Consider the following 25,102-nt stretch of genomic DNA (forward strand, 5'->3'; position numbering starts at 1 on the left):
TGTCACCTTGTGCTGGGATGTGGATTTGTCTTTCCTTATATTTGCATGATGTAATTATTTTTATGTCACCTTTTGCTCTCCACATAGCAACCATTGTTTGAAACCAAGATTAATTCAGCTGAAAAGCACGACATCAAAACTAAAGGCTGGAGTATCTGCTCAGTTACTCCAGTGCTGGGAGGCCATGGTTTTTTTCCTTGCCATGCTACAAAACAAGGTGATCACTTCTGAAGTCCCCTCCAGCAATTCATTTGGCATTTGTGAGCTCCTGGCAGCTCCCATTAACAGAGAGAGAGCAGAAAATACAGATCAGCTGTCAGTGCTGAAAAATAAACTTCAGCAAAGTGATTTTAATGCCTGACTCAGTCAGCACCAAGGAAGGAGCACTGGCACCTCCACACTGGGATAAATGAGCAGCTTTTCCTGCAGGAAAGTTCAGGAGGCACAGGGAAAGCAGGAGCAGAGCTGGGCCCCCAGCACAGCAGAGTGCAGGTGAAATGTGGGAAGAGCTCACCTGGGAAACTCCTCCTGGGGACAAGCAGGGATGGTGCAGATTGGGAACACATTGAGGAGCTCCACATGCTTGTTTGGAGCCCACTGGGAATGCAGTGGGAACCTTCCCAGCACCAGCTCTCCATCCCAGCATCTGCACCAGGAACATGGGACAGGTGAGCTCAAGAGGTAGCTCAGAACAGAGGACAGAGCAGATGGAGCAGGCTCAGTGAATTTTCCTTCCCTGACTTGTCTGAACTGCCTGAGCATCAGATTTTGTTGTGCTAGATCACAATAAATAAATAAATGCCTTGGGTTATCTTTTATCTTTAATTAGAGGGTTTGGATTATTGTTTATCTTGGGGTATTCTTTATGGCAGATCTGACCATGAGTCTCTGGGGAGCTGAATGTAGAATCACAGAATATCCCGACTGGAAGGGACCCCCAGGGATCACCCAGCTCAGCTCCCAGCCCTGCACAGACCCCCCAACAATCCCACCCTGGGCATCCCTGGCAGCTCCTGCAGCTCTGGCAGCCTCGGGGCCGTGCCCATTCCCTGGGGAGCCTGGGCAGTGCCAGCACCCTCTGGGGGAAGAACCTTTCCCTAAAATCCAGCCTGAGCCTGCCCTGCCAGCTGGGGACTGTCACCAAGGCAGGAGAGTTCAGCCCCATCCCAGCCCTGAGCTCCCACCTTGGAACATCTCCCATCACAGGAGAGAGCTCTGACCCAGGCCTGTGACATCAGGCTGCTAATTGCACTTCAGTTCTGCATGAATTACAGAAATATTTAGCTCAGTGACACTTAAGGGCTCTTGTCCCACTAAAATAAACTGAATAATTGTCACATGACAGCTCAGCTCCCCCTCCCTGTGCCTTGCTTGGACAGCCCAGGGACGATACCTGGGGGGAAATCAAAGGTGAGCTTCCAAACAGAGCCCAACATGCTGGGGATGGAGCAGCTCTGCTGGGAGAGAGGCTGGGAGAGCTGGGATTGTTCAGCTGGAGAGGAGAAGCTCCAGGGTCACCTCACTGTGACCTTCCAGTGGCTGAAAGATCTGACAGAAAAGATGGGGAGATACTCTGGACAAGGGCCTGGAGCACCAGGACACAGGGAATGGCTCCCACTGCCAGAGGGCAGGGATGGGTGGGATATTGGGCAGGAATTGTTCCTGGGAGGGTGGGCAGGCCCTGGCACAGGGTGCCCAGAGCAGCTGTGGCTGCCCCTGGATCCCTGGCAGTGCCCAAGGCCAGGTTGGACACTGGGGCTGGAGCAGCCTGGGACAGTGGGAGGTGTCCCTGCCATGGCAGGGGTGGAATGAGATGAGCTTTAAGGTCCCTCCGACCCCAAACCATTCTGGCACTCTGTGATGCTGGAGGTGGAAAATGAGCTTTATGCCACACTGAAATCTTCCTCCCTCACTGATTCCTCCTCACACCAGACCATTCCCCTCCAATAATTCCCTATTTCTCTTTATCCCACTGGGTCCAAGACCTCATCTGGAGCCTTGCTGAAGCCTCCTCTGCTCTGCAGTTACCAATCCAATTTTCTCACCAAATTACAAAATGTGTTAATAAAATCCAGCTGATTACAATCCTGAGTCCTCAGCTTCTGTCCCAGGTCTGGAGAAGGACATGAACCTTCCACAGCTTGAGCAGGGATATTTTTCTAATAGGAAATGTCACTGATCCATGAAAACTCTGAGCCCTGAGTTCACTAAAACCTCATTAATCAGAGGCTTAACGGTGAGAGGGAAGGACCTGGCAGCCTGACTCGAGCTGAGTGAAGACTCCTACGAGGGAGCAGGAGAAATGGCATTTATTGATGTGACCAGCTCCATCCCTGGAAGAACCTTTTGTGAGGGACACCAGCACCAGCTTTGGGGTGGCCTTTTGCCTGGAAGGAATCTTAATTTCATCAATCCTCGAGTCCAGATTTGGTTTCAGCAGTCCCTGAGTGCAGTTCCTTTGCAAATGTTACTTAATATTTGCTATTTACCCAAGAGCCTTGGCTCAACAGCAGCATTTTCATCCCATCCCATCTGCTGGAGAAATTCCTCCTTTTGCAAAATAAAAATTCACAGATTTTGCAGAAGAAAAAGCTGAGGACAGAGGCTGAAATCAATGCTGTGACACCCAGGGGAAGAAGGACCAGGCTGTCCTTTGCCTTCCCTTCAGCCCTGACCTGGGAGCATCCTCAGAGGCAGAGGACAAAGTGTCTGCTCGAGCCCCAATGGGACTGTGATCCATCAGTGTTTGGGGTGATCCATCAGTGTTTGGGGTGATCCATCAGTGTTTGGGGTCACACCCATCAGTGTTTGGGGTGATCCATCAGTGTTTGTTTGGGGTGATCCATCAGTGTTTGGGATCACATCCATCAGTGTTTGGGGTCACACCCATCAGTGTTTGGGGTGATCCATCAGTGTTTGGGGTGATCCATCAGTGTTTGGGATCACACCCATCAGTGTTTGGGGTGATCCATCAGTGTTTGGGATCACACCCATCGTGCTGTGTGAGGGTAGGGCTTGAGGTTGCCAAGGATCTATCTTGAACTTTGCTCATCTGTCTGAAGAAATGCAAATACTGCTGTGTCCCTGCCCTACTCAGTGACCCCTGGGTCTGGGGTCAGGCCTGATGGATCCCCCCAGCTCCCAGGGGTGACTCCCCCTCCATGCCTGGCTGCAGAGGAGCCCTTTGGAAAAGTCCTGCTCCTTCCCTTGCCAGGGGTCAGGCTCCAGCCCCAGCTCCAGAAAGTTCTTTTTCCTTGGTGACACACATCAGGTTTTCTGTTTTCCCTGCTCACAAGCTGCCTTTCCCTGCAGGAATTCTCTGCTCCCTGGCCAGCTGTTCCAGCTCATCAACTCCTGTCATCTCTGACACTTTTCCTGGAGCTTCATCCCAGCTTGAAATCCCTCAGGAGAGAGAAATCCACATCTGGTGAGGGGTTTGAGTGGCTCCTTTCCTGCCCCTTTTCTGCCCTGTTGGCACAGCCACACTGAGGGGAAGTTGTGCTTTGCTGTCCCCCCCACCTGCTTTGTCCTTTCTTGGGTTCCCCCAGTCTTTGCTGCCCCCAAAATCATTTCACAACAGCTGATTTCAGCAAGAGTGGGTAAAGGAAAGCAAACAGAAAAGAACAATCTAAAATGCACCGAGGACTGCTGCTCTTTGGTAACTCAGAATTGCTGGATCCCAGAATGGTTTGGGTTGGAAGGGACCTTAAAATCATCTCCTGACCTGGGCAGGGACACCTTCACTAGAGCAGCTTGCTCCAAGCCTGCTGTTTCCTCATCTCTGTGGTCCCTCTGTAACCTGCCCATTTACTGGGGATTCATTTTGCTGTCTGTGCTGAAGCCAGGATGAAATATCTGCTTTCTACCTGAGTGTGTCAAGTGTACCTGGATTTTATCAGGGAGATAAGGTAAGCAGACTCTGTCATATCTGCCTGGAGCTTAGGCATCAAAACAGGTCCATTTTTCACTGATTTTTTTCCCAGTAAAGGGAAAATGGGGATTCTTCAGGATTTTGTTATAATTTTGTTTGGTTTTTAAATTCCATTTGTGTTTTTTCTTTTTTGGCATCGTGGTCGATTGAATAAAATTTACATTTAGGCAACAAAAGTTCACAACAGACTCTGCTACCTTCTGTATTAAACCCTGTCTTTGCCTCTGCACGCTCTGGTTGGAGAAGTTTGATGTTGTTGTTGATTCTCCAAGGGAAAAGCTGGAAAGAGCTGCAGGGAAGGGAGTTCCTGAACCCCCAGAACTGCTCTGGGTGTGTATGTGCACATCCATATCTATCAGAACTGATGTAATTAAAAGGAAGACATTCCAAAATATAATTTGAAGCAGTTTGCAGCACTCATGCATAATTTTCAAATTATTTGGGAAGAGAGAAGTTATCAGAGTTGACACGGCAATGTTATATGCAGTGAGAAGGAATAAAACTTTGTCTTCAACTTATAATTCTGTCAATTAATAAAGGAATGGATATAAATGAGGTGCTCAGGATCTGGGAGAGCAAAGGGGAATCTGTTTTTCTCAGAGCTTAAAAAGCCAAAGCAACACATGCTGGAGAAGATGGGAAAAGACATCCTGGGAACAGGTGTTACTGTTAGCTGGGCTTTAGAGGTGCTAATGAAAACTCTCTAAAATTAACAGGATCACAGGGAATCCTGAGCATTCGATAAATTTCAGGATTTGGCTGTGTAAATTTGACATGCCTCCATCAAGGAAATGTTATCACTCCTCTCCTCAGCCCTGCAAGCAGCTCCAGTAAATTTCCCTGAGCTAATTGCTCTTTAATAGTTTGTTGTGTGAGCACTCGCTAATTACAAGTCAGGCAGCTTTGTGAAAACACATCTGAAATATTCCTACAGGTGAGAAATGGCTTTGGGGAAGAAAGGGATTTTTGACAGAGTGTGGTTTGTGAGTCTTGGGTGATCTGAAATCCTGCTTCAAACACCAGCACTGAGCCAGAGCATTGTTGTCATTGGACATAAATAATTCATCAGGTGAGCAGATCCAGGCAGCTCTGGCCTTTCTCTGGGTGCTGCATTTTAAAATAAAAATAACCCAACTCTTTATGCTGTTGTTTGTTTCTTAACCCTTGCAGGTTTCCCTCAGACTCTGCCATTCAGCCCAGGACAGCACACAGGGGTTGTGACCCCAGCCTGGAGCATTCCCACACGGATGGGGAACAGAGGAGCTGCAAAATGGGGCTGGGGGGTGACCAGGGGTGTGTGGCACTGCTGAGACCCTCAAACCTGGGGGCAGTCCTGGGTCTGGAGCCCCAGGAGAGGCTGAGTGTGGGACACATCTTGAGAAAGTAAGAAAATTACAGCCTGAAAAATATTCCAGGCTGGAGCTTCTCAGCTCTGTTCCCAGCCCATGAGCTGGTCCAGCTCAAGCCCAGGAAGAATTTCTCCCAGGGTGATAATTTGGTAAAAAAAAAAAAAAGAATTAATAACAAAGATAGAAGCCCTGTTGTGGTGTGTGCCCAGGCCCTGGCAATGGGGTGTCTTCTCTCTGAACCAATCACCTTTTCTCTACTCTGGGAGTTGCAGTCATGCTATAAAACCAAGGGTGTTTGTGAATAAACTTGGCTCTTTCTTCCTGTCATGACAGACGGCCATGTAGCTGTGCATCTTATTTCTGCTGCACTTAAAGGGTTAAAACCCCTTTCCACGGCTACAGCTGAGGGAGCTGGGAAGGGGCTCAGCCTGGAGAAAAGGAGGCTCAGGGGGGCCCTTGTGGCTCTGCACAACTCCCTGACAGGAGGGGACAGCCGGGGGGGTCGGGCTGTGCTCCAGGGAACAGGGACAGGAGGAGAGGGAACGGCCTCAGGCTGGGCCAGGGGAGGTCAGGGTGGACATCAGCAGGAATTTCCCCATGGGGAGGGTGGTCAGGGATTGCCCAGGGAGGTTTGGGGTGCCCATCCCTGGAGGTGGCACTCAGTTTGGGCTGGGGACAAGGTGGGCATCAGGCACAGGGTTCAGTGATCCTGGGATTCTCTGTGGTCCTGTACGTGTGTGCTGAGCTTCCCAAGGAGACACAACAGCAATCCCAGCAAAGCCAAAGGGCAGGGAGTCCCTCCCACCCTTACATCACATTTCTGCCTCTAACTTCAGCCTTGGCAGAGACTTCCAGATCAGAATGGGATAAATTCCCAGGAAGATGCAGACTTTGCTGACTACAGAACAAAAGGAAAGGCAGAAGGAATCCCCAGACATCATTAGTCCTGATTGTAATTTATGCAATAAAAATAAAAAGTGATGGCTTAAATTGGAATTTTCTGTTGCCTCTGGGAGGATCAATTGGAGTTTTTATCCCACATTTAGATGCTAATGGTGCAATCCATCACTCTAGAGCCATTCTGGGGCAATGGTGGAGTTTAGAGGTCGATGAGAAGCAAATTCCTGATGAAGTATTGAATGCTGGAAGAGGAAATAATGAATATTGGAAGAGGAAATATTGAATGCTAGAAGAAGAAATACTGAATGCTGGAGGATAAAGGAGATACAGTGTTGGCTTTCAGAGAATATCAGTCATTTTCTCCATTGATGGTGGTGGAACTGTGGGGTCTGAACTGCTGAAGTTCAAGACAAGGGTCTATCACTATTTGCTTATCTCAGGGAAAGGGAAAAGAGCATAATGTTTGCTTTTAGTATTCCCTAAACTCCATCCCTTTCTTTGGGAAGAAGTTTTCCTCCTGGTGGATGTAATAACCCATGGATGGACACGTGCATGGGCAGGTTCAGAGTAGATGTCAGGGGAAGAATCCCACCTTCACTGGAGAAGGGAAGAAGAGAGACCTCAAGTGAATAATTTGCCAAGTTATTTTGGGAAGTTCTGTGAACTTCCAGCACATCCAACTTGTGCTGTCAGGAAATTTCACACCTTGCAGGAGAAATCCTCTCCTTGGGCTTGCTCTGAAACTGTCTCCTGTTTCATTTGTACCCTCCCCAGCTCCAGTCATCACCTTCCCAAATTCCGACATAGAAAAGATAACCTAGTTATATTTTTCTCTACCTAAGTTTCTTCTTTTTACCACTTAGGTTTCTTCTTTTCAGCCACCAAAGTTTCGTCTTGAGGAAGCACCACCTGAAAATCATGAAGGTTTCCTCCTCATTAACTTCTCCCATCCCACCATCTCCCTTCCAGGACACGGTGGAGCAGATCCCAATGACATCCAAGAAATGAACACACACCACGAGCTGGTTTTTCCCCTATTCCTTTCTCAACCTTTCCCAGTTTCTCACTTGCTCTTTGACTGCTGAGGGCCGAGCCAACATTCCCATGGATCTGCTAAAAATAACTTCAGGATCTCATTCCCGAGTGGTGCCAGCCCTCCCCGAGCTCCAGGGATGCCCAGATTGGAAAAGGATTGGTGTCACTCCGTGTTTCTTTTGCCATCAAGGAGGGCACCAGGGATGAGCATCAAGAGCAGCACCTTCCTTCTACAGCCTGGGTGTGTTCCACATCCTTCTGCCTGTGCCTGGCTCCCAAAAGTGAGGGGAACACTGGAACCAGCCAGGCCACCATCCACATGGAGAAATCAGCCACCTTCACCCTAGAGACAGCAGTCCACTGGCTCACAGCTCCCACTGGAGAGCAAACCTGCAGGAAAAGGAGCACAATCCCCATTCTGGTGCAGCTGTGCCCAGCAGCTGGGTGAAACTGGAACCCCACTGGAAATGGCCCTGCTGGTGTCCTGCTCCCTTTCTCAATGCAGCAATTCCCTTTCCTCAGTGCTTGCTTCTGCAGCTAAAAATTTAATTCTCCAGGGTTTTTAAGCTGGAAAAGCATCAGTGTCCTCCATCATCTCCTGTCTAAGCCAGGTAGGTGTTTGTTAATACTCAACACAAGGATTCACCTCTCCAGGAAAAGCTGTGTATCCAAGGAACCTGTCCAGCAGCCAGATGGGAACAGCTACAGCACAAGGAAGCAATTCCCAATGATCCAGGAGTCAGGATTCCCATCTTCTCCATGCACCAGTGCCTAGGGATGTGTGTGCAGAAAATCCCCTTGTGAAGAGAACACTTTGGGAGGAGCTGGGATGGCTCCAGCCTCGGCTCCTCACCGGTGACTGATCCCTCAGCCTCACTCAGCTGATACCTGCTGCTCCTGGGGTGCCAAAGCTGCTTCTGGATGTCAGCCTGCCTGCTGGGATATCGAGGACACACTCCAGAAACTCCCTGCTGGCCCGGGGGAAGGAAAGGCTGCTTCTCAAGGAGCTGTTCCACACTGTGGGCCATGGGCTGGAACAAGGGCAGTTTTAAGGTCCCTTCCAGCCCAAACTATTCAAGGATTCCACGATTCCATGATTCTGTGATGTAATGATTCCCTCATTCTAAGGTTTCATGATTCAATTATTTCAGGATTCCATGAGTCTGCGATTCCAATGTTCTATGATTCTATAATCCCATGAACCTATTATCCCATGATTTCATGACTCTGTGATTTCATTATTCCATGAATTCATGATTCCATGATTTAATGAGCTACATTTTACATTTCTCTTGAATCCAGGAACTGTTGGGCCAAAGTGGGTTTTTATATTTTGGAGAATTGTGCCATTTTCCTGCATTTTAAGGGCTGGTGGGAACTACGCTGGCAACCACCAGGAAAACCTGACACACCTGAGTTTTTTGCCTCCTTACCCATGGAAATTTGGCTCATTTGAATGGATAACACAGCTCATTGATGTGAACTCATCCCCTTGTCACATTGTGTTATTTTATGCAAATCCCTGAACCACCCTTTGGTCCCAAAGCCTCAAAGTTTACTGGATTCCAGGACAATCCCATTTTCCAAATATGCAGTTTAATACTTTGGACTGCACATCCAATTTCCCACTGGAAATAAAAGGGAAAACCAACTTGTTTATCAAAGTTTCATTTTGGCACAGCGTTATCTCCAACTGCTCCACACATGCTCCAGTTACTGCCTCAAATTCAGTGTGGGAGGGCTGAGACTCCCCAAAAACTCCACAGCAGGCTGGGAGCACAGCTGCAGCTGAGCTCCAGATGTTGGACTGGCTGCACACAGGAGAACAAAGAGGGCGGGATTGGGAAGAGATTTTTTGTTGGGTGCTATGAAAGTGGAAAATGGATATTATGGATATAAAAGGCTAACATAAAATCACAGAATCAGGAGGGAATGCTGAGTTAATAAGTTGAGTTTGCATTTTCAGCGTGTGAGCAAGGAAATAATGGATTTGGTTTAGGAGGGGGGTTGTGTCTCTGTCTTTTATTACTGAGGCTGCTTCCCTGCCTGGCAATCCTTCTGAGAAGTCCTGACTTCATCCCCAGCTCCACAGGCACACGAAAACAAAGGAAAGATGGAGGAAATGTCAGCCAAGCAGTAGGAAAAAGCACCCAAATAGCAAAACAAAGCAGCTGAGTGCTTTCCAGGGAGGATGGAGCAGGTCTTCCCATGTGAGAGGCCATGGCAAAGGCTCAGGTAGGAATTAAACACAAATCCAGGTGTCTGCATTGTCTGGGTTATCTGGAATTGTTGAACACAAATCCCAGCAATGCATTGGACTCCAAAGCCTGGTGTTAAGCAGAATCCAAGGCACAATGGTCACCCCCAAGGGCAAAAGGAGAGGGGCATAAAATCAAATCTGAAAACACAAAACATTTCTTTTCCCCCAGCAACCAACATTTGCTGGTAAAATGACAGACTGGAAAAAGGAATAAATGCTCCCTGGGTGCTCCACTGGGAACAAGGCAAGGTGGCAAATCCATGCTCTGGCATCTTAGGGTGGATCTCAGGGAAAAGTTTTTTCCCAGAGGGTGCTGGGCACTGCCCAGGCTCTCCATGGAATGGGCACGGCCCCGAGGCTGCCAGAGCTCCAGGAATGTTTGGACAGGGAGGGATTGTTGGGGTGTCTGTGCAGGGCCAGGGGCTGGGCTGGGTGATCCCTGTGCTCCCTTCCAGCTCAGGATATTCCATGACTCTCCTGGGGGATGGAGAGTGCTGGCTTTGTGCCTCTGGTCAGGCAGAGCTTTGGCCCAGGAGCCACCAGAGCAGGGAAGCAGCAGAAGCTCCTGGGTTTGGTGTGTGCAGAGTCAGCACTGCCCAGCAGCTGCTCCTGTGCACATTATCCCTCCTGATGGCTTCCAAACCATGGCTTTCAGCAGCCCCTGCTGCTCCCAGCCCTGCTGGAATGCACAGCCAGAAGGGTTTTAGACAGAGACAAACTCACTTCTCAACAAGATCCAACCTCTATTCCCAGTGTAAGGAAGCTCTGAAGCTCTGCTGGATGAAGTTATTAATAAAAGAAATGTAAACACACACAATATTTGCAATAATTCTCCATTACCCACTCCACAGGCAGCCTGGAACAATGCACGTGGAGCAGGTGTCCCATTGCTCTCTGTTCCTATCAGGACTGATTTTATGAGGATGAGATTTTGCTCTGAAATGTTTCAGAAGCAACGGAGAAACAGATGGGGAAGGAAGCTGCACATGGGCAGCACTAAATCCACCCTGTCTGTGCTAAAAAGCTCTTGGTGCAAGGAAAAGTGATAAGCACGGGGACATTCTGGGGCAGCAACAGCTCAAAGGAAGGAATGCAGCAGGCTGGCAACTCAGGCAGGGCTGAGGAGCTGGGAAAAAAACAGGTTTTCCTGGGATTGAGTAAAGCCAGAGGGTTCAGAACTTTGGGAAATGTCTTTCTCTGCAGAAAGAAGTTTGTGATGCTGCCACAGTGGGGACAATGTGGGTTCTGTGCCAGAGAATTCCAGCTCCATTGCTGGGATCTCTGAGATTAAATCTGCCTGACCTTCCCAGGCCGGGGCGAGAGGAACTGGTGTAAAAAAGGGAATCTTCCCCCTGAGCACACTCAGGTTCAGGTGCTCCTGAGGGTGACAAACAGAGACCTTTTGAGCCATTGGCAGGTGGCACTTCAGGAGGCTGTGACAGGAGGTTCTGAGCCCGCCCAGAGCAGGTGACCTCACTCCTGAGCCATCTCCATCCCAAGGCCATCCCTCCCATTCCATGCCCTGCCATCCTTCCTCCCCAGTGCCTTGGCAGCAATAACCCCACATCCCTCAGCTTCACAAAGCTCAGCTCTTGTGGGGTTTGTTTCCAAGGAACACTGAAAACTGGAGCATCCATTAAACCTGGGAATCATTGTAATTTAATTAAAATTTTATCTTGTTGATCCGATCATACCCTAAAGCAATTGCAAGCTCTGCCTGTGTGATCAGATCAGTCCCTGGGATTTCAGAAGTCCTGCTCCCCTGATAGCTCATCACACACTGAGACTGAGGGGATGTAAAATTCCTGCTTCCTGCAGAAAAATGGAACATGCAGCACTTGGATTTACTCCTCAGGGAGCCGGAGGAGAAAGGGAATGAGGGGAACAGGAGAAGCCAGAGCAGCTGCAGTGGATGTGCCCAGGCACAGGCTCTGCCACAGACAGGAGAGGCTTCAAATGGAGCCCCAAGTCTGTTCTGCTTGGCAAAAAGGGACAGGTTTCTGTCCTTTGTGTGACACATCCAAGGGAGAGTTTGAATCCCAGTGCCACGGGGGCTGCAAACCCTGGCGTGGGTGCCTGTGCTGAGGGGAAGACATGGAAAGATTGCTAATTAAAGCCATTAACTGATTGACTTCTCCCCTGCACTGGAAATAACTTCCCAAAGCCTAGGCTGTGCAATTCCAGCAGGGATGGAGGAGATCAGCAGATCCCTCTCCTCTGACGTTCTGAGTTCATTCCTCATCCCTGGGATTCAGCAGAGGGAATGCTGGTGAAAGGATTGACTCCCTTTTGTCACCTTCCAGGTGCTCCTGGGGTGCTCTGGCTGCACAACTGTGCCCCTGTCACCTCTTCAGCAAGGGCTGGTTCCCATCCCCACAGATGAAAATCTAATTTTCTGGGAAATATTTCCAGCTTAGGTACCTTCCCCTGCTCTAAAGAGAACAGAGACTTATGAATCACTGGGTTCATCACGTTGAGAGAATGTGACTTTTTATTGTCAGTGATATTTGAAGTATTTAAAGTTTGAACATGTCTTGTTCATGCTAAAAGGGAACAGGGCTTCATCATCCCCCACCCACGGTGACCTGCACACTGAGAGGGAATATTGCTGCCTCCTCAAAGTCACTGCAATTGTCATTGTGCCCAAAAGATTCTCCAGGTTGGCAAAACTGGCTAAAAGCAGTGGCTGAAAGCACCCTGACACTACCTCCCCTCGTACTGTGCAAGTGGGGAGTGTTTTCCATCAATGTCTAAATCAAGGTTTCATTTATTGCTATGATCCAGCAATCCAGGAGCTCCTGAAATCCCATTCCACGTCTCCAATATCCAGGCTCTCCTCTTCAGATTCACATTTCAGTGATAGGTTCAATGGATGGATCTATTTGTGTTTGATGTTCTCTCCTATTTCCTGTATCTTCTTCTTGCCCTTTACTTTGGCTTTAGGTTGGACTGGATGATCTCAAAGGTCTTTTCCAACCTTAATGATTCTCTAATTGTGAACAAAAAATGTTTCCATCCCTGCAGTGAGCTGAGACTTTGACCTCTGCAGGTTTTCAGGTGCAACACCAGTGATCAAAGTCCTCATAATCAGGGATTTTATTTATTCCTAGCTACAGAAAAGCCTTCTCACTGGAATTCCAGATCTCATTTTCTATGCAGTTCATTACTTGGGATGTGGTGGCTGCACCTGCTTGGGATTTGTGGTTAAAGAGAGGGGCAGGTGTTTGAAATGAGCTCTCTGCACATGCAGTGTGGCCACAGCAGGAGCTGCTGACTCTAATTCAGGACACCAGAGCTGTGTCCTGCTTCCCAGAGTCAGGGAATCATGGAATAAGAGAATCACAGGATCAGGGAATTGTGCAATAACAGAATCACACAGTTATGGAATTTGTACATCTCAGTGAAGCTGTGGCTGCCCCTGGATCCCTGGATGTGTCCAAGGGCAGGCTGGACAGGGCTGGGAGCACCCTGGGATAGAGGAAGGGGCTGGAACACGGTGGGCTTTAAGGTCCCTTCCACCCCAAACCATTCCATGACTCCTGGGATCTGCTCCTGCCCCCCATTTAGTGAAGGAATTTAGATAAGGAAGCCTCCAAGACCTGACCTGATGAAGCTGCACCAGTGTCTGGTCCAGAGCCACCACTGGCACCACTGTGTCACCAGCAGTGACAACCACGAGGGGCTCCTGAGGTGGAGAGCCATGACGGGGACAGGTGGCAGCCAGGACAGGAGTGTCCCCACCCCCTGTGTGACAGAGGAGCCCTGGCCTGGCAGAGAGGGCACAGAGGGTGAGGGGACACTGCAGCCCCCCCAGCAGCGCTGCCACCCCACCCACAATGACCCGGGAGTGACAAAAGGCCACTTAAAGGCTTAGGTGGGACTTCATTGTGGGGAATGAACTCCCAAACACAGGTTTTGACTACAGCCATTGATGTTTGTGTTAATGTGTGTTCACTTAGCTGACCAGAATTGTTGATGTTTGACTATTTGTTGTTAATGTTGTGTGTTTCTGTTAATTGATAATATTCCTGGTTGTCTGTCCCTTCCCCTGTCCCAGCACTCACTCACACATTCCATTCCCACATTACCATTCCATTCCCACATTACCATTCCATTCCCACATTACCATTCCATTCCCACATTTTCCATTCCCACATTACCATTCCATTCCACATCTCCATTACCCCCTCCCAAAATGGCGCCCGGCAAACAGGGGAACAGCAAGTGCTCATGGGACACAATTTGGTAAGAAAAACCCCTAAAAACAATGAGCCAATGTAACATCCAAGACTAAAAATGGTACTGCCAGGCAGGGAAAAGAGTGGAGAAAATGAAATCACTAACCAGGGCATTTTCACCTTCTCACCATGACCCAACAGCACCCAGTCGACATGACATCCCTAGATTAGGAGGCAATCAGGGTTTTCCTGAGGATTCCCGTGAAGATTGTGATAATTGATAAAAGATTCATGTTAATCACAAAAGCATTGGGTTTTGTATAAACCAGAATACTAAGCTCTGAAGTGAAGCATGGACACTAGATAAAGGAAATTATATGATTAAATAATTCTGTTTAAAATCACCTTGTTATGGTATATTATGTTGTATTATGTTACATTATAGTATGTTACATTCTATTATGTTATATTGTGTTATGTTTTCCAAATAAGTTGTTTCGGCTACCAGCTTGCAAAATCAGACTTCCCAATAGCCCTTCCTGCCTTTGTCTGATCAATGCTGCCTATCCCAAAAACCAGACTCCCAGAACTTCTCTGGTGCTTATCTACAAGGATGTTTATTCAACCACCACTGCTTATGACAACAAAAAACCAAAAATTATTGATTACAACGAGAACCCACACTATAAGAAGAGGCTGCAAACCAAGGTTGAGTGGAGCGTGGAGTGGGTGGTGACCCCTCACGTTCCCCAGCGCTGCTTGCTCTTTCTATATCAAATAAAGCAATCTAAATTTTGCTGAATATCGAGACTTTTGTCTCTCATTTATAACAGGATGGAGGCCCCAGCTCTGCCCAGAGACACAGCTGATCACCCCCTCTCTGCACTGACCCCCGGCAGCAGTGGTGGTGTGAGCACGCCTAGAGCTTCCCCACCCAAGCTGACCTCTAACACAGGCCTAAAAAAGGAGCTGCTCTCCTGGCCCATCCATCTCATTCATCACCCCCTCAGCCTCCTGCCATCCCTCAGGGGCTTTGGGGGCAGCTGAGAGCTGGGGGAGCATCCTGCCTGCCAAGGGGGGACATCCTGCCTGCCAAGGGGGGACATCCTGCCTGCCGAGCCCCCAGCTCCTCCCAGCCAGGTGGGACCCGAGCCACAAAAAGGCTCCAAGGCCGGCATTTAATTGTGCAGGTGCTAAATGAACTCAGTGCAGCTTTAATTGCAGGAGCAATTTCGATGTCTGTCAAATAGCAAGAGATTCTGAAAGCAGCCAGAGGCAGGGGGGATAATGGAAATGATCCTGGGCAGGTTTGACAAGGTCTGTGATGACCTTGGTGAGTAAGGACTAGGATGTTTCTGATGTTGTGGAAAAGACACTTTCAGGGAAGGGAAGTTCAGAGCTTTTCCAGTTTCACATTCAGCAAACAAGAATAAATACGATAAAGTTATCATAATAAATGCAATAAAGTTACCACGTTCCCCACAAATTTCTGAGATGCAACGAACTCCCCGCCACAGAAGTTGTCAGCTCTTGTTGCAATTAAATTTTTAATATCATCCATATGTGACAGAACACTTCCAGGGTGTTTCCTCCTGCAGATTCCAGGCCTTGTCTCCTATAAATCCGCTTTCTTTCCTGTCTGCTGTGGGACAGAGGCAGCAGCTCTGTGCCTGAGCAGGGGCACTGTGTCAGGGTTAAAGTCAGCACTGATTATCCAACACCCGGAAAAGAGCCGGGCTGGAGGCGGAGAGAGGATTTAGAATCGTTCCTGGTGAATGTTAATGGCCTTTAATCAGCCACTCCGTGCTGATTACCACAAACAGTGTGCATGGCTGGGGTGGGGTCGGGGTTTAACTGCCCTGATTTAATTCCTGCTCAGCAATCAGGGCTCAGCTGGCTCCAGAGCCATCCAGAGGGGGACAGGAGAGGACTCCTCAGGGCTGGGGGCTCTCCCAAGCCTCTGGCTGCTCCTTCTCCCATTGCTCCTTCCCTGCCCCTGCCCTGGCAGAGCCCTGCTGGGCCCCGGCTGTGGGAACAAAATCCTTCCCTGTGAGGGTGGGAGGGACCTGTGGCTTCCCTGTGGCTGCCCCTGGATCCCTGGCAGTGCCCAAGGCCAGGTTGGACATTGGGGCTGGAGCAGCCTGGGACAGTGGAAGGTGTCCCTGCCATGGCAGGGGTGGCACTGGGTGGGCTCCAAGATGCCCCCAACCCCAACCATTCTGGGATTCTGTGAATAATGAATGCTGTGGGAGAGGGAGGGGTGGTTGGTAAAGCAGATTCAGGCTGCCAGAGGAGTGATCACTCTTCAGGACATGGATCACGATCATTTTTAACGCAGGGAGATCTGGGGGAGGTTTGGAGAGAGGACAAGTCACCGGTGCCAGAGAAGAAAGGCACTCAGTGCTGTTGTGAGCCCCAGGATCATGGAAAGGGTTGGGTGGGAGGGACCTCAAAGCCCATCCAGTGCCACCCCTGCCATGGCAGGGACACCTTCCACTGTCCCAGGCTGCTCCAAGCCCCAGTGTCCAGCCTGGCCTTGGGCACTGCCAGGGATCCAGGGGCAGCCACAGCTGCTCTGGGCACCCTGTGCCAGGGCCTGCCCACCCTCACAGGAACAATTCCTGCCCAATATCCCACCCATCCCTGCCCTCTGGCAGTGGAAAACCACAGCAGTGGGTTATTGCTATGGAAGTACCTTTACAACTCAAGTTTTCAGGTCCCTGTCACCATCCTTGGGGACACTGCCCCAGTTCAGTTCATTTCAGTGCCAGCCAGGCCATGTGTGACAACCCCAGGGTCACACAGGACAAATTGCTGTGAGCTAAAGAAATGCAAAACCTCACATCAAACACCTCAAAGTCATTTTCCTTTGGCTCAGTCCTCTGTTTTCTGTTCCAAATGATACAAGAGAAACCCCATTTGATTTCTTTGCTGAGAAACAGGCCCCAGATAAATGAGGGTGTTGTGTCACTGTTGAGTGAAACACATTTTAAAATACATTGATGAAAACCAGACATGTATTCAGGGAAAATGAAGCAGGAATTCTGAGTCTAATGACAATTTCAAAGCCTTTGATCAAAGTTCCATTTAGGTAAAAACAGAGGGCAATTTGAAGGGAATTGGATTCACAAAAATGTGTTGGTTACTCCCAATCATCAGTGTAAATATTGTGTGAGGTATCACACACCTACCCGAAATGAAAACCCCAATTCAGCACAGGAGGAAGGAGCACAGCACACACAGACCAGGCTCAGCTCTTCCCTTCATTCCCAAGATCCTGATCTTGGAGGATTTATGCCACCATTTCCCTGCCTGTGCCAGGTCCAGCATGAATCGAGATGTGAACCAAAACACAAACCTAAAACCTAAATCTAAATCTTCCCAACAAGCTGAGATCACACCCAGAGGTTTGGCTCAGGGTACCAGGACACTTCCCCTGCCAGCCCAAAATTGGGTTTGGAGCAGTTTTGGAATAGTTTTTAAGCAGTTCTGGAGCAGTTCTGGAGCTGCTTTGGGCCACTTCAGCCCTGTCCCACAGCAGTGTGCCTGTTCCCCACCCAGTTCTGTTCTGAGCCATGTGCAGCACTGATCTGCTGAGCTTTTTCCCAGATCAATGCTTAAACTGAGCTCCTGTTCCACAGGGAGTCAAGGAAAGCTCAGAAGGGGCTGAAGGTGACAAAGCCTCAGCTGGCTCTGGGACACCAGGACAGAGAGGAGTGTTCTCTCCATCCTCGCAGGGCTTGGTTCTCCTTCTCTGAAAGATCACAAAACAACAATCCTGGCCAAGAGGGGCTGTTTTCCATGCCTATCCTGAGCTGAACCAGCAGTTCCTGGGAGGCTTCATCCTCATTTGATTCTGTGATTATAATAAATTCCACTTCTGCCCTGAAAATGCCCTTGAATTCGAGAACTTTCAAGTGGCAGTAGGAAAAAAAGGTGCAGTTTGCTGGAGGGTATTTGGAATATCCACACAGAGGGTTTTGAGCATGAGTTCAGCAGAGCTTTCCTGCCTGTTTGTGCTAAAAATGTGGCATCAGAAAGTGCCAGGACGGGGCTGACAGAGCAAAAGGAAGCCAACATTGGGGAATAGATAAATATAACCTAAATCCAGAATCCCAGAATGGTTTGGGTGGGAGGGACCTCAAAGCCCATCCCATTCCACCCCTGCCATGGCAGGGTCACCTCCCACTGTCCCAGGTTGCTCCAAGCCCTGTCCAGCCTGGCCTTGGGCACTGCCAGGGATCCAGGGGCAGCCACAGCTGCTCTGGGCACCCTGTGCCAGGGCCTGCCCACCCTCACAGGAACAATTCCTGCCCAATATCCCATCCATCCCTGCCCTCTGACACTTTAATCCTGGATTATGTTGTGAAAGCATGCATCCACACACCAGCTGACCATAAAATAAATATTTACATTGCCTCGATTGTCTCATATACAAAGAACACAAGTGCTGGAAGCTGAGGTTCACAGACACAGGATCAGAGTCGCTGAAATCCCTGGAATCTGGCACTTCCACCCAGCCTGGCTGCCTCCCTGACAGCTCTGCTCCGGCTCTGCTCCATTCCAATGCCTCTGTTTGTTTCATTTGTCTCTTTATTTCTCTGTCACTCCCCGAGTTTGAGGGCACTGGAGCTGCAGGGGCACGGGGGGAGCTGCTGGAGTGACAGGGATGTGTTTGATAATCATCCCTTGGGCAGGGACACTCGGGGGAAACATCGGAACCAACTCCCAGCAGGGGCAGGAGGAGATGAAAAACATGCAAATCACTGTCAGGGGATGATTCCCCCAGCCCTTCCCCAGGGAAGGCAGCAGCTCCCACTCCCTGCTCCAAACCTTCCACGAGCTCCACCTCGCTGGCTCATCCCAAGGGTTGGCTCTGCTCAGAGCAGGAAATGTGGACACTAAAATCCATCTCTAGAGGTAACTGCAGCATTATTGTGGCTCATTGTGAGCAGAGATCTTCCCCTTAGGTGCCAGATCTGCTTATTCACACTCAAAAATGATAAAAATCAATTCTGAACACTTCCCACTGGAAATATTGGATTCTTCCACAGCTCCCTCAGGTTGCTCTGGGCTCCTGCTGTTCTACATTCTTTTAACTGAGTAAATGTATTGGATCACAGAATCATTTATTCTAATGACCACTTGATAGTGTTGTGTACTCAACAACAAGAATAGCAAAACAAATATCTCTGTACACCACATCAGCTCTGCCAGCCCTGGAGGCTGCAGCCACCTCAGAGCGCAGATTTCTGTCTTTGTCAGCACAAAAATAAACCCAAACCTCCCCAGACAGAGAAATGATGGTGCAGAAAACACCCAGGCAGAGAAACAGGTTCTCAGTGAAGTGGTAAATTTGTTTAAAGAAAAATCCTCAAGGAATTTCTCTTGAAGATCAGCATTGTTCCATTCATTTGGTAAAACTGCACTAGGAATCTGCTGGGAAATTTACTGATAAATTCAGAGCCTGGGAAGGGTCTGCCTGGCTCAGAGGGTGCTGGTGCAGTGATGTGAGATGGTCACAGCACCTCCAACGCCCTCAGTCCCTGCACACCACCCAAGAGCCCAGAAATTGCTGACAGGAAACCCAAACTGAAGTAAAAAAGATCCCAAACTTAAATAAAAACGTCCACACTGCAGCACAACAGCCCCACTGGCAGCACTGGTGGCCCCTGGAGAAATCAGGGCAAGATCCCAAAGAAAGAGGGGGAGGGAGGTGGCCCAGCCCCTGTCCCACCTCCTGCCAGCAGCAGTGGCCCAGGGGACAGGGCAGGATGGAGTTGAACCTGCAGGACACCCAGGCCATCCCCACCTTCCCAGCAGGGATGGCCAGCATGCACCCCCACCCTGGTGGCCACAGGGATGTCCCCATGCTGGCAGCAGCTCAGGGAGGGCCAGCAGTGGTGGGACAGCTGTGCCCTGTGCTAGGGACACACTCAGGTGACAGCTGGAGGAGCACGGGGGGCAGAGGGGACACCTCTGTTCTCCATGGGCAGCTCCAAACTGCTCCTGGTGCCTCTGCAGGGCATGAAGCCCAACCCCAGGGGGCCTGGCAGGGGCTGCTCCAGGGCTGTGCTCAGGACACACCTGGAGAGCATCACAGACACCCAGGGCTCACCCAGGGCCTGGAGCCTCCAGGGGGGCACTTCCAGAATCCCAGAAGGGTTTGGGTTGGAGGGGACCTTCAAACCCATCCCATTCCAACCCCAACACCTTCCACCATCCCAGGCTGCTCCAACCCCAGTGTCCAGCCTGGCCTTGGGCACTGCCAGGGATCCAGGGGCACCACAGCTGCTCTGGGCACCCTGTGCCAGGGCTTTTGGTGCCACGTTCCAGCAGATTGCACTGCAAATCTGGGATACACACTGGGAGAATCCGAGTTACCCACTGAGCTGTAGGAATTCCCTGGCACTCAGGGCCTGCAGGCCTTTCCTCCCCTCACCTGCCCACCCTAAGGAACCCCAGCCCTCCCCACCCCCAGCACCAGGACCTTTGCAGCTTCTCCATTTCCATTTTTCCAAAGGTCTTTCTTTTTTTTTCCCAAGCAGGTAATGATTTTTTTTTTAGATTTTCTTTCACAGAAAAGGTCATTTTCTTCCTAACACATTTATTTGTTGCAAACAGTTGCCGACACTTGGAGGTTTCTGCTTGTTTCTGAGCAATGGAATGTCTGTTTTCCTGGTTTTCCTTCTTTTTCAAGCCTTAGTTCAGTTTCCCCAATATTTTTACTCCACTGAATGCCAGGGTTTGGAGGCAGGGCAATGTGTAGATTTTGATCTCACAATGGGGATTCTTTAGCAAAAAAGAAGAAATAAAACAAGCCAAGTCTGTTTTAAATAATTCCCAAACTATGATCTCCATGAAAATCAGACTTTCCATTGAGTCAATTAAGATTTCCCTCCACAAAATTCCTGCAGATGAGAGATGATTTTATTATGGGAAGTATCCAGGGAAGTCAAAGGCTTCCCAATCCTGCAGGATGGGAGCTCGTTCCATATCCTTTCCTCTGTGCAGAGAGGATGGATGGATGATGGATGGATGATGGATGATGGATGGATGATGGATGATGGATGGATGATGGATGGATGATGGATGATGGATGGATGATGGATGGATGATGGATGATGGATGATGGATGGATGGATGATGGATGGATGATGGATGGATGATGGATGGATGATGGATGATGGATGATGGATGATGGATGATGGATGATGGATGATGGATAATGGATGATGGATGATGGATGGATGATGGATGGATGATGGATGGATGATGGATGGATGGATGGATGATGGATGGATGGATGGATGATGGATGGATGGATGATGGATGGATGGATGGATGATGGATGGATGGATGGATGATGGATGATGGATGGATGGATGGATGGATGGATGGATGGATGGATGATGGATGGATGATGGATGATGGATGGATGATGGATGATGGATGATGGATGGATGATGGATGGATGGATGGATGATGGATGGATGGATGATGGATGATGGATGGATGATGGATGGATGGATGGATGATGGATGGATGGATGGATGATGGATGGATGGATGATGGATGATGGATGGATGATGGATGATGGATGGATGGATGGATGATGGATGATGGATGGATGGATGATGGATGGATGGATGGATGGATGATGGATGGATGGATGATGGATGGATGGATGGATGATGGATGGATGGATGATGGATGGATGATGGATGATGGATGGATGATGGATGATGGATGATGGATGGATGATGGATGGATGGATGGATGATGGATGGATGGATGATGGATGATGGATGGATGATGGATGGATGGATGGATGATGGATGGATGGATGGATGATGGATGGATGGATGATGGATGGATGATGGATGATGGATGGATGATGGATGATGGATGATGGATGGATGATGGATGGATGGATGATGGATGATGGATGATGGATGGATGATGGATGATGGATGGATGATGGATGGATGATGGATGGATGATGGATGATGGATGATGGATGATGGATGGATGATGGATGGATGGATGGATGGATGGATGGATGATGGATGGATGATGGATGATGGATGGATGATGGATGGATGGATGATGGATGGATGATGGATGATGGATGGATGATGGATGATGGATAGATGGATGGATGATGGATGATGGATGATGGATGGATGATGGATGATGGATGGATGGATGGATGGATGGATGGATGGATGATGGATGGATGATGGATGGATGGATGGATGATGGATGGATGATGGATGATGGATGGATGGGTGATCCTGAGATCTGGATTGGGATTTAAGGCTGAGTGGAGCCTCCTCTCTGGCAGAAACTCTTTCCTGACATTGAAATGAGGGGATTTGGGGTTTGCCCCTGCCTGAAACTCATCACCTCTGCTCCATCACCTGAAGAGGACTTTCCAAAGGAAAAATGATCCCAGTTCCAGGAAAACCAGCACTGGGAGTGGATCCTTGTCCTCAGGGGTGCTGGGGACTCTGATTCCCTCAGGAAGGAGTCCACAAAAAGCCAGGAAGCCTCTCCCAGCCTGTGCCATGCACCCCCAGGTGATGCTCTCACACATTCACCTTTCCTACAGGCTGCTCCTGACACTTCCAAGCAAATCCCTGAGAAATCCACAGTACAATTCCTTTTTCATACACCAGGGAAGAGAAAAAAAACTCTTCAAAAAAAGGCCTGGAGCTGCAGACTGAGTTTCTAAATAAACTGGCACAGAAAGAAGAACCTCTAGACCATGAGAGCTGCTGGAAGAAGTGTCCCCGAGAGCTGCAGAGGGTGCACAAAGCCCAGTCACACCTTCCAGGGCAGCCATATCCTGAACCCAGCAGGCAGGAACCCTCTGGATATCAACTGCCTGCTTTAAACAGGCTCTGAACCAAAGCTGCAGAGCATTTCTGGGGGCTAAATGTGCTGCTCAAAGCTCAAAACCACAGCTGGGCAAGGAAATCCTGCTTTTCTCCTCCTTTGCTGCTTCCAAAACTTTGCCATCTCCAGTGTGTCCAGTGCTGAGCCGTAAACTCGGCCCTGGAGATTTGGGAGGGTGGATTTTGCTTCAGGGAAAATGTGGGGGTGGAAAGGAGGTCCCTTCACAGAGAGATGAATGTGAGGCCTCCCAGAATTGCTGTGCTGGGTTCATCCTCTGCACAGGGCTCCAGGGGGGTGACAGGGACAGCTGTGCCTCCAGGGTCCGGGACATGAACCCCTGCAGTGCTCACAGCTGCTCCAGCTGTGCCAGCACATCTGGACACAGGCCTAGGCACAGGGAGCGGTGTCTGGAGATGGATTCATCCCTGCACGGGCTCAGCTCTCCCTGTGCTGCCACAAATTCACAGGGGAATGTCCTGGCAGTGAGGGGAGGTCCAGTGAGGCAGCAGAACTATTGCCCTCCCATGGATAACAGCACCACAGAGCTGGAACTTAAATCAAAAAGGCCTTGGAAGCCTTGCTGGGACCCACAAGGTGACATTTAGCTGTCCCCAGTGCACACAGCTCCACCTGAGCCACTTCCCTCCACATTTTTTTATACCAAATGCAGTAAAAATGGCACTTCTGAAGCACAATTTATCCCTTCCTGAGGCCCAAAGCAGATCCCTTGAACTGTACCCTGGAAGTGGCTGTTTCCCTCTGATAGCTCCAAGGGACACCCTGGGGGTGTCACAGGTTATCTGGGAGGAGCTAAAGGACACTCTAGGAGAATCCCAGGATATTTGGGATGAGCTAAAGGACACTGAGAAGTTCCCCAGGTTTTTTGGGATGAACTTCACACCAGCCATTGCATCCTCCCATGGAAAATCTCACCTTTTCAATATGGATATAAGGAAACCATGACCTAAAGTGCAGGAGCAGCTGTGGCAGGAGATATTTAATTCCTGAAATTAGGATATGGTCAGGATGCTGGAGTTAAGGGGCACTGGTGAACACAATGACCACAGCTGGGTGTCCCAGGAAAAGTCCTGCCTTGGCTCCCAGCTCTCATTGCAGTGGTTTTCCAGGATAATCAATGCCAAGGTTTCCAACCTCTCCTTTACTTTTCCAGGTGGGGAAACCTAAGAAATGGTTGATATTTTAAATGTATGGATTTTTTTTTCTATGGAAATCACTTGAAGATATCTCAGGTTCAATAATCAAAAAGTGCTGTCCAGAACGAGGCAGTGCTGTGGGATGATTTGTTTGGTGGAGGAGGATTTGGGGAGATGTTCCTGGTGCAATGGTCCAGCCCCAGTGCTCCATCTTTGGCCCCGTGCATCAAATTTCCACCCAAACTTTTCAGCTGCTTTTCCTGATTTAAACCCAAGAGCAGCCACCAAGAGGGAGGGCACTCAGTCTGTGAATCACAGAGACCTGGAATGGGTTGGCTTGGAGGGACTTTAAAGCTTGGAGGGACTTTAAAGCTCATCCCATTCCACCCCTGCCATGGCAGGGACACCTTCCACTGTCCCAGGCTGTTCCAACCCCAATGTCCAGCCTGGCCTTGGGCACTGCCAGGGATCCAGGGGCAGCCACAGCTGCTCTGGGCACCCTGTGCCAGGGCCTGCCCACCCTCTGAGTACAGAATTCCTTCCCCATCTCCCACCTCCCTTCCTCCCCGGCAGTCGATTTGAGAAGGTTCTTTGAAAAGCTGACACAGCAGCTCCTGAAATCCAGGAATCGAGATTTTTGCAGCAGAGCAGCTCAGCACCATCAAAGAATTCTTCTGCAAGATGTAAAATGTCCCATCCTGTGGTTTTACAACATCCTGCACCTGCCCAGAGGGGCTGCACTGCCTCAGGAGGAGGAGGAGGAGGGGGAGGAAGGGCTGACCCCAGAGGGGAACCTGGATCTGTTCCCACATCAGATTGGACACAGACACAAACAATTCCTCTGCAGCAAGGCTCATTTACCACCATCAGATTAACTCCTCTGCAGGGACAGGAGGAGAAACTCACACACAGGAAGCAACTGCAGCAGGTTTATCTCTAAACTCCATAAAGAAAAATCCCTCTCCAGCCAAAACTGTGTTTGGAGACAGCCCCAACACAGCCCCTCACGCCCTGCTCCCTCATTCCCTGCTCCCTCCATGCCCTGCCCTGTGCCACTGCCACTCCCACACATTTTCCCCTTCATTTCACTCTATTAAGGCACTAATTGATTGACCAGCTCAGGAGAGCCCAGATCTGTCCCCTGGGACTCTCCTGCATTCTCAGCTATAACTGCACACTGGATTGGGGGTGGGCAGAGCTCTCAGTGGCTGGGCAGGGAAATCTCCGTGTCCCATCCCAGTCATGTCCCTCTGCTCTCCCGTGTTCCCAGCCAGTGCTGATCCCCCTTCCTCTCCTTCAATTCCCTCCCCAGTCAGCCCCAAATGCAAACCCCACAGCTGGATGTGGTCCCTGCTCCATTTTCCAGGGAACAAAGTGTCCTTTGGTGCCTGTGC

The 25,102-nt window shown here is 49.6% G+C and overlaps 1 protein-coding gene across 3 annotated transcripts in view; it reads right to left on the reverse strand.

Moving 5' to 3' along the window:
• The window catches only part of CALN1 (calneuron 1), a 118,521-nt gene that overhangs the window by 21,773 nt on the left and 71,646 nt on the right, over nt 1-25,102 (reverse strand). For 2 of the 3 annotated variants that reach the window (XM_088176866.1, XM_088176865.1), the window contains exon 5: nt 515-646. The exons of the other annotated variant lie outside the window; for it this stretch is intronic. In XM_088176866.1, the coding sequence (XP_088032992.1) occupies nt 515-646 (132 nt within the window). The remainder of the gene's footprint in view (nt 1-514; nt 647-25,102) is intronic. 3 annotated transcript variants of the gene reach the window in all.

This window comes from Sturnus vulgaris, chromosome 21 (assembly GCF_052056855.1).
Source record: "Sturnus vulgaris isolate bStuVul1 chromosome 21, bStuVul1.hap1, whole genome shotgun sequence".
In the NCBI taxonomy this organism is placed as follows: domain Eukaryota; kingdom Metazoa; phylum Chordata; class Aves; order Passeriformes; family Sturnidae; genus Sturnus; species Sturnus vulgaris.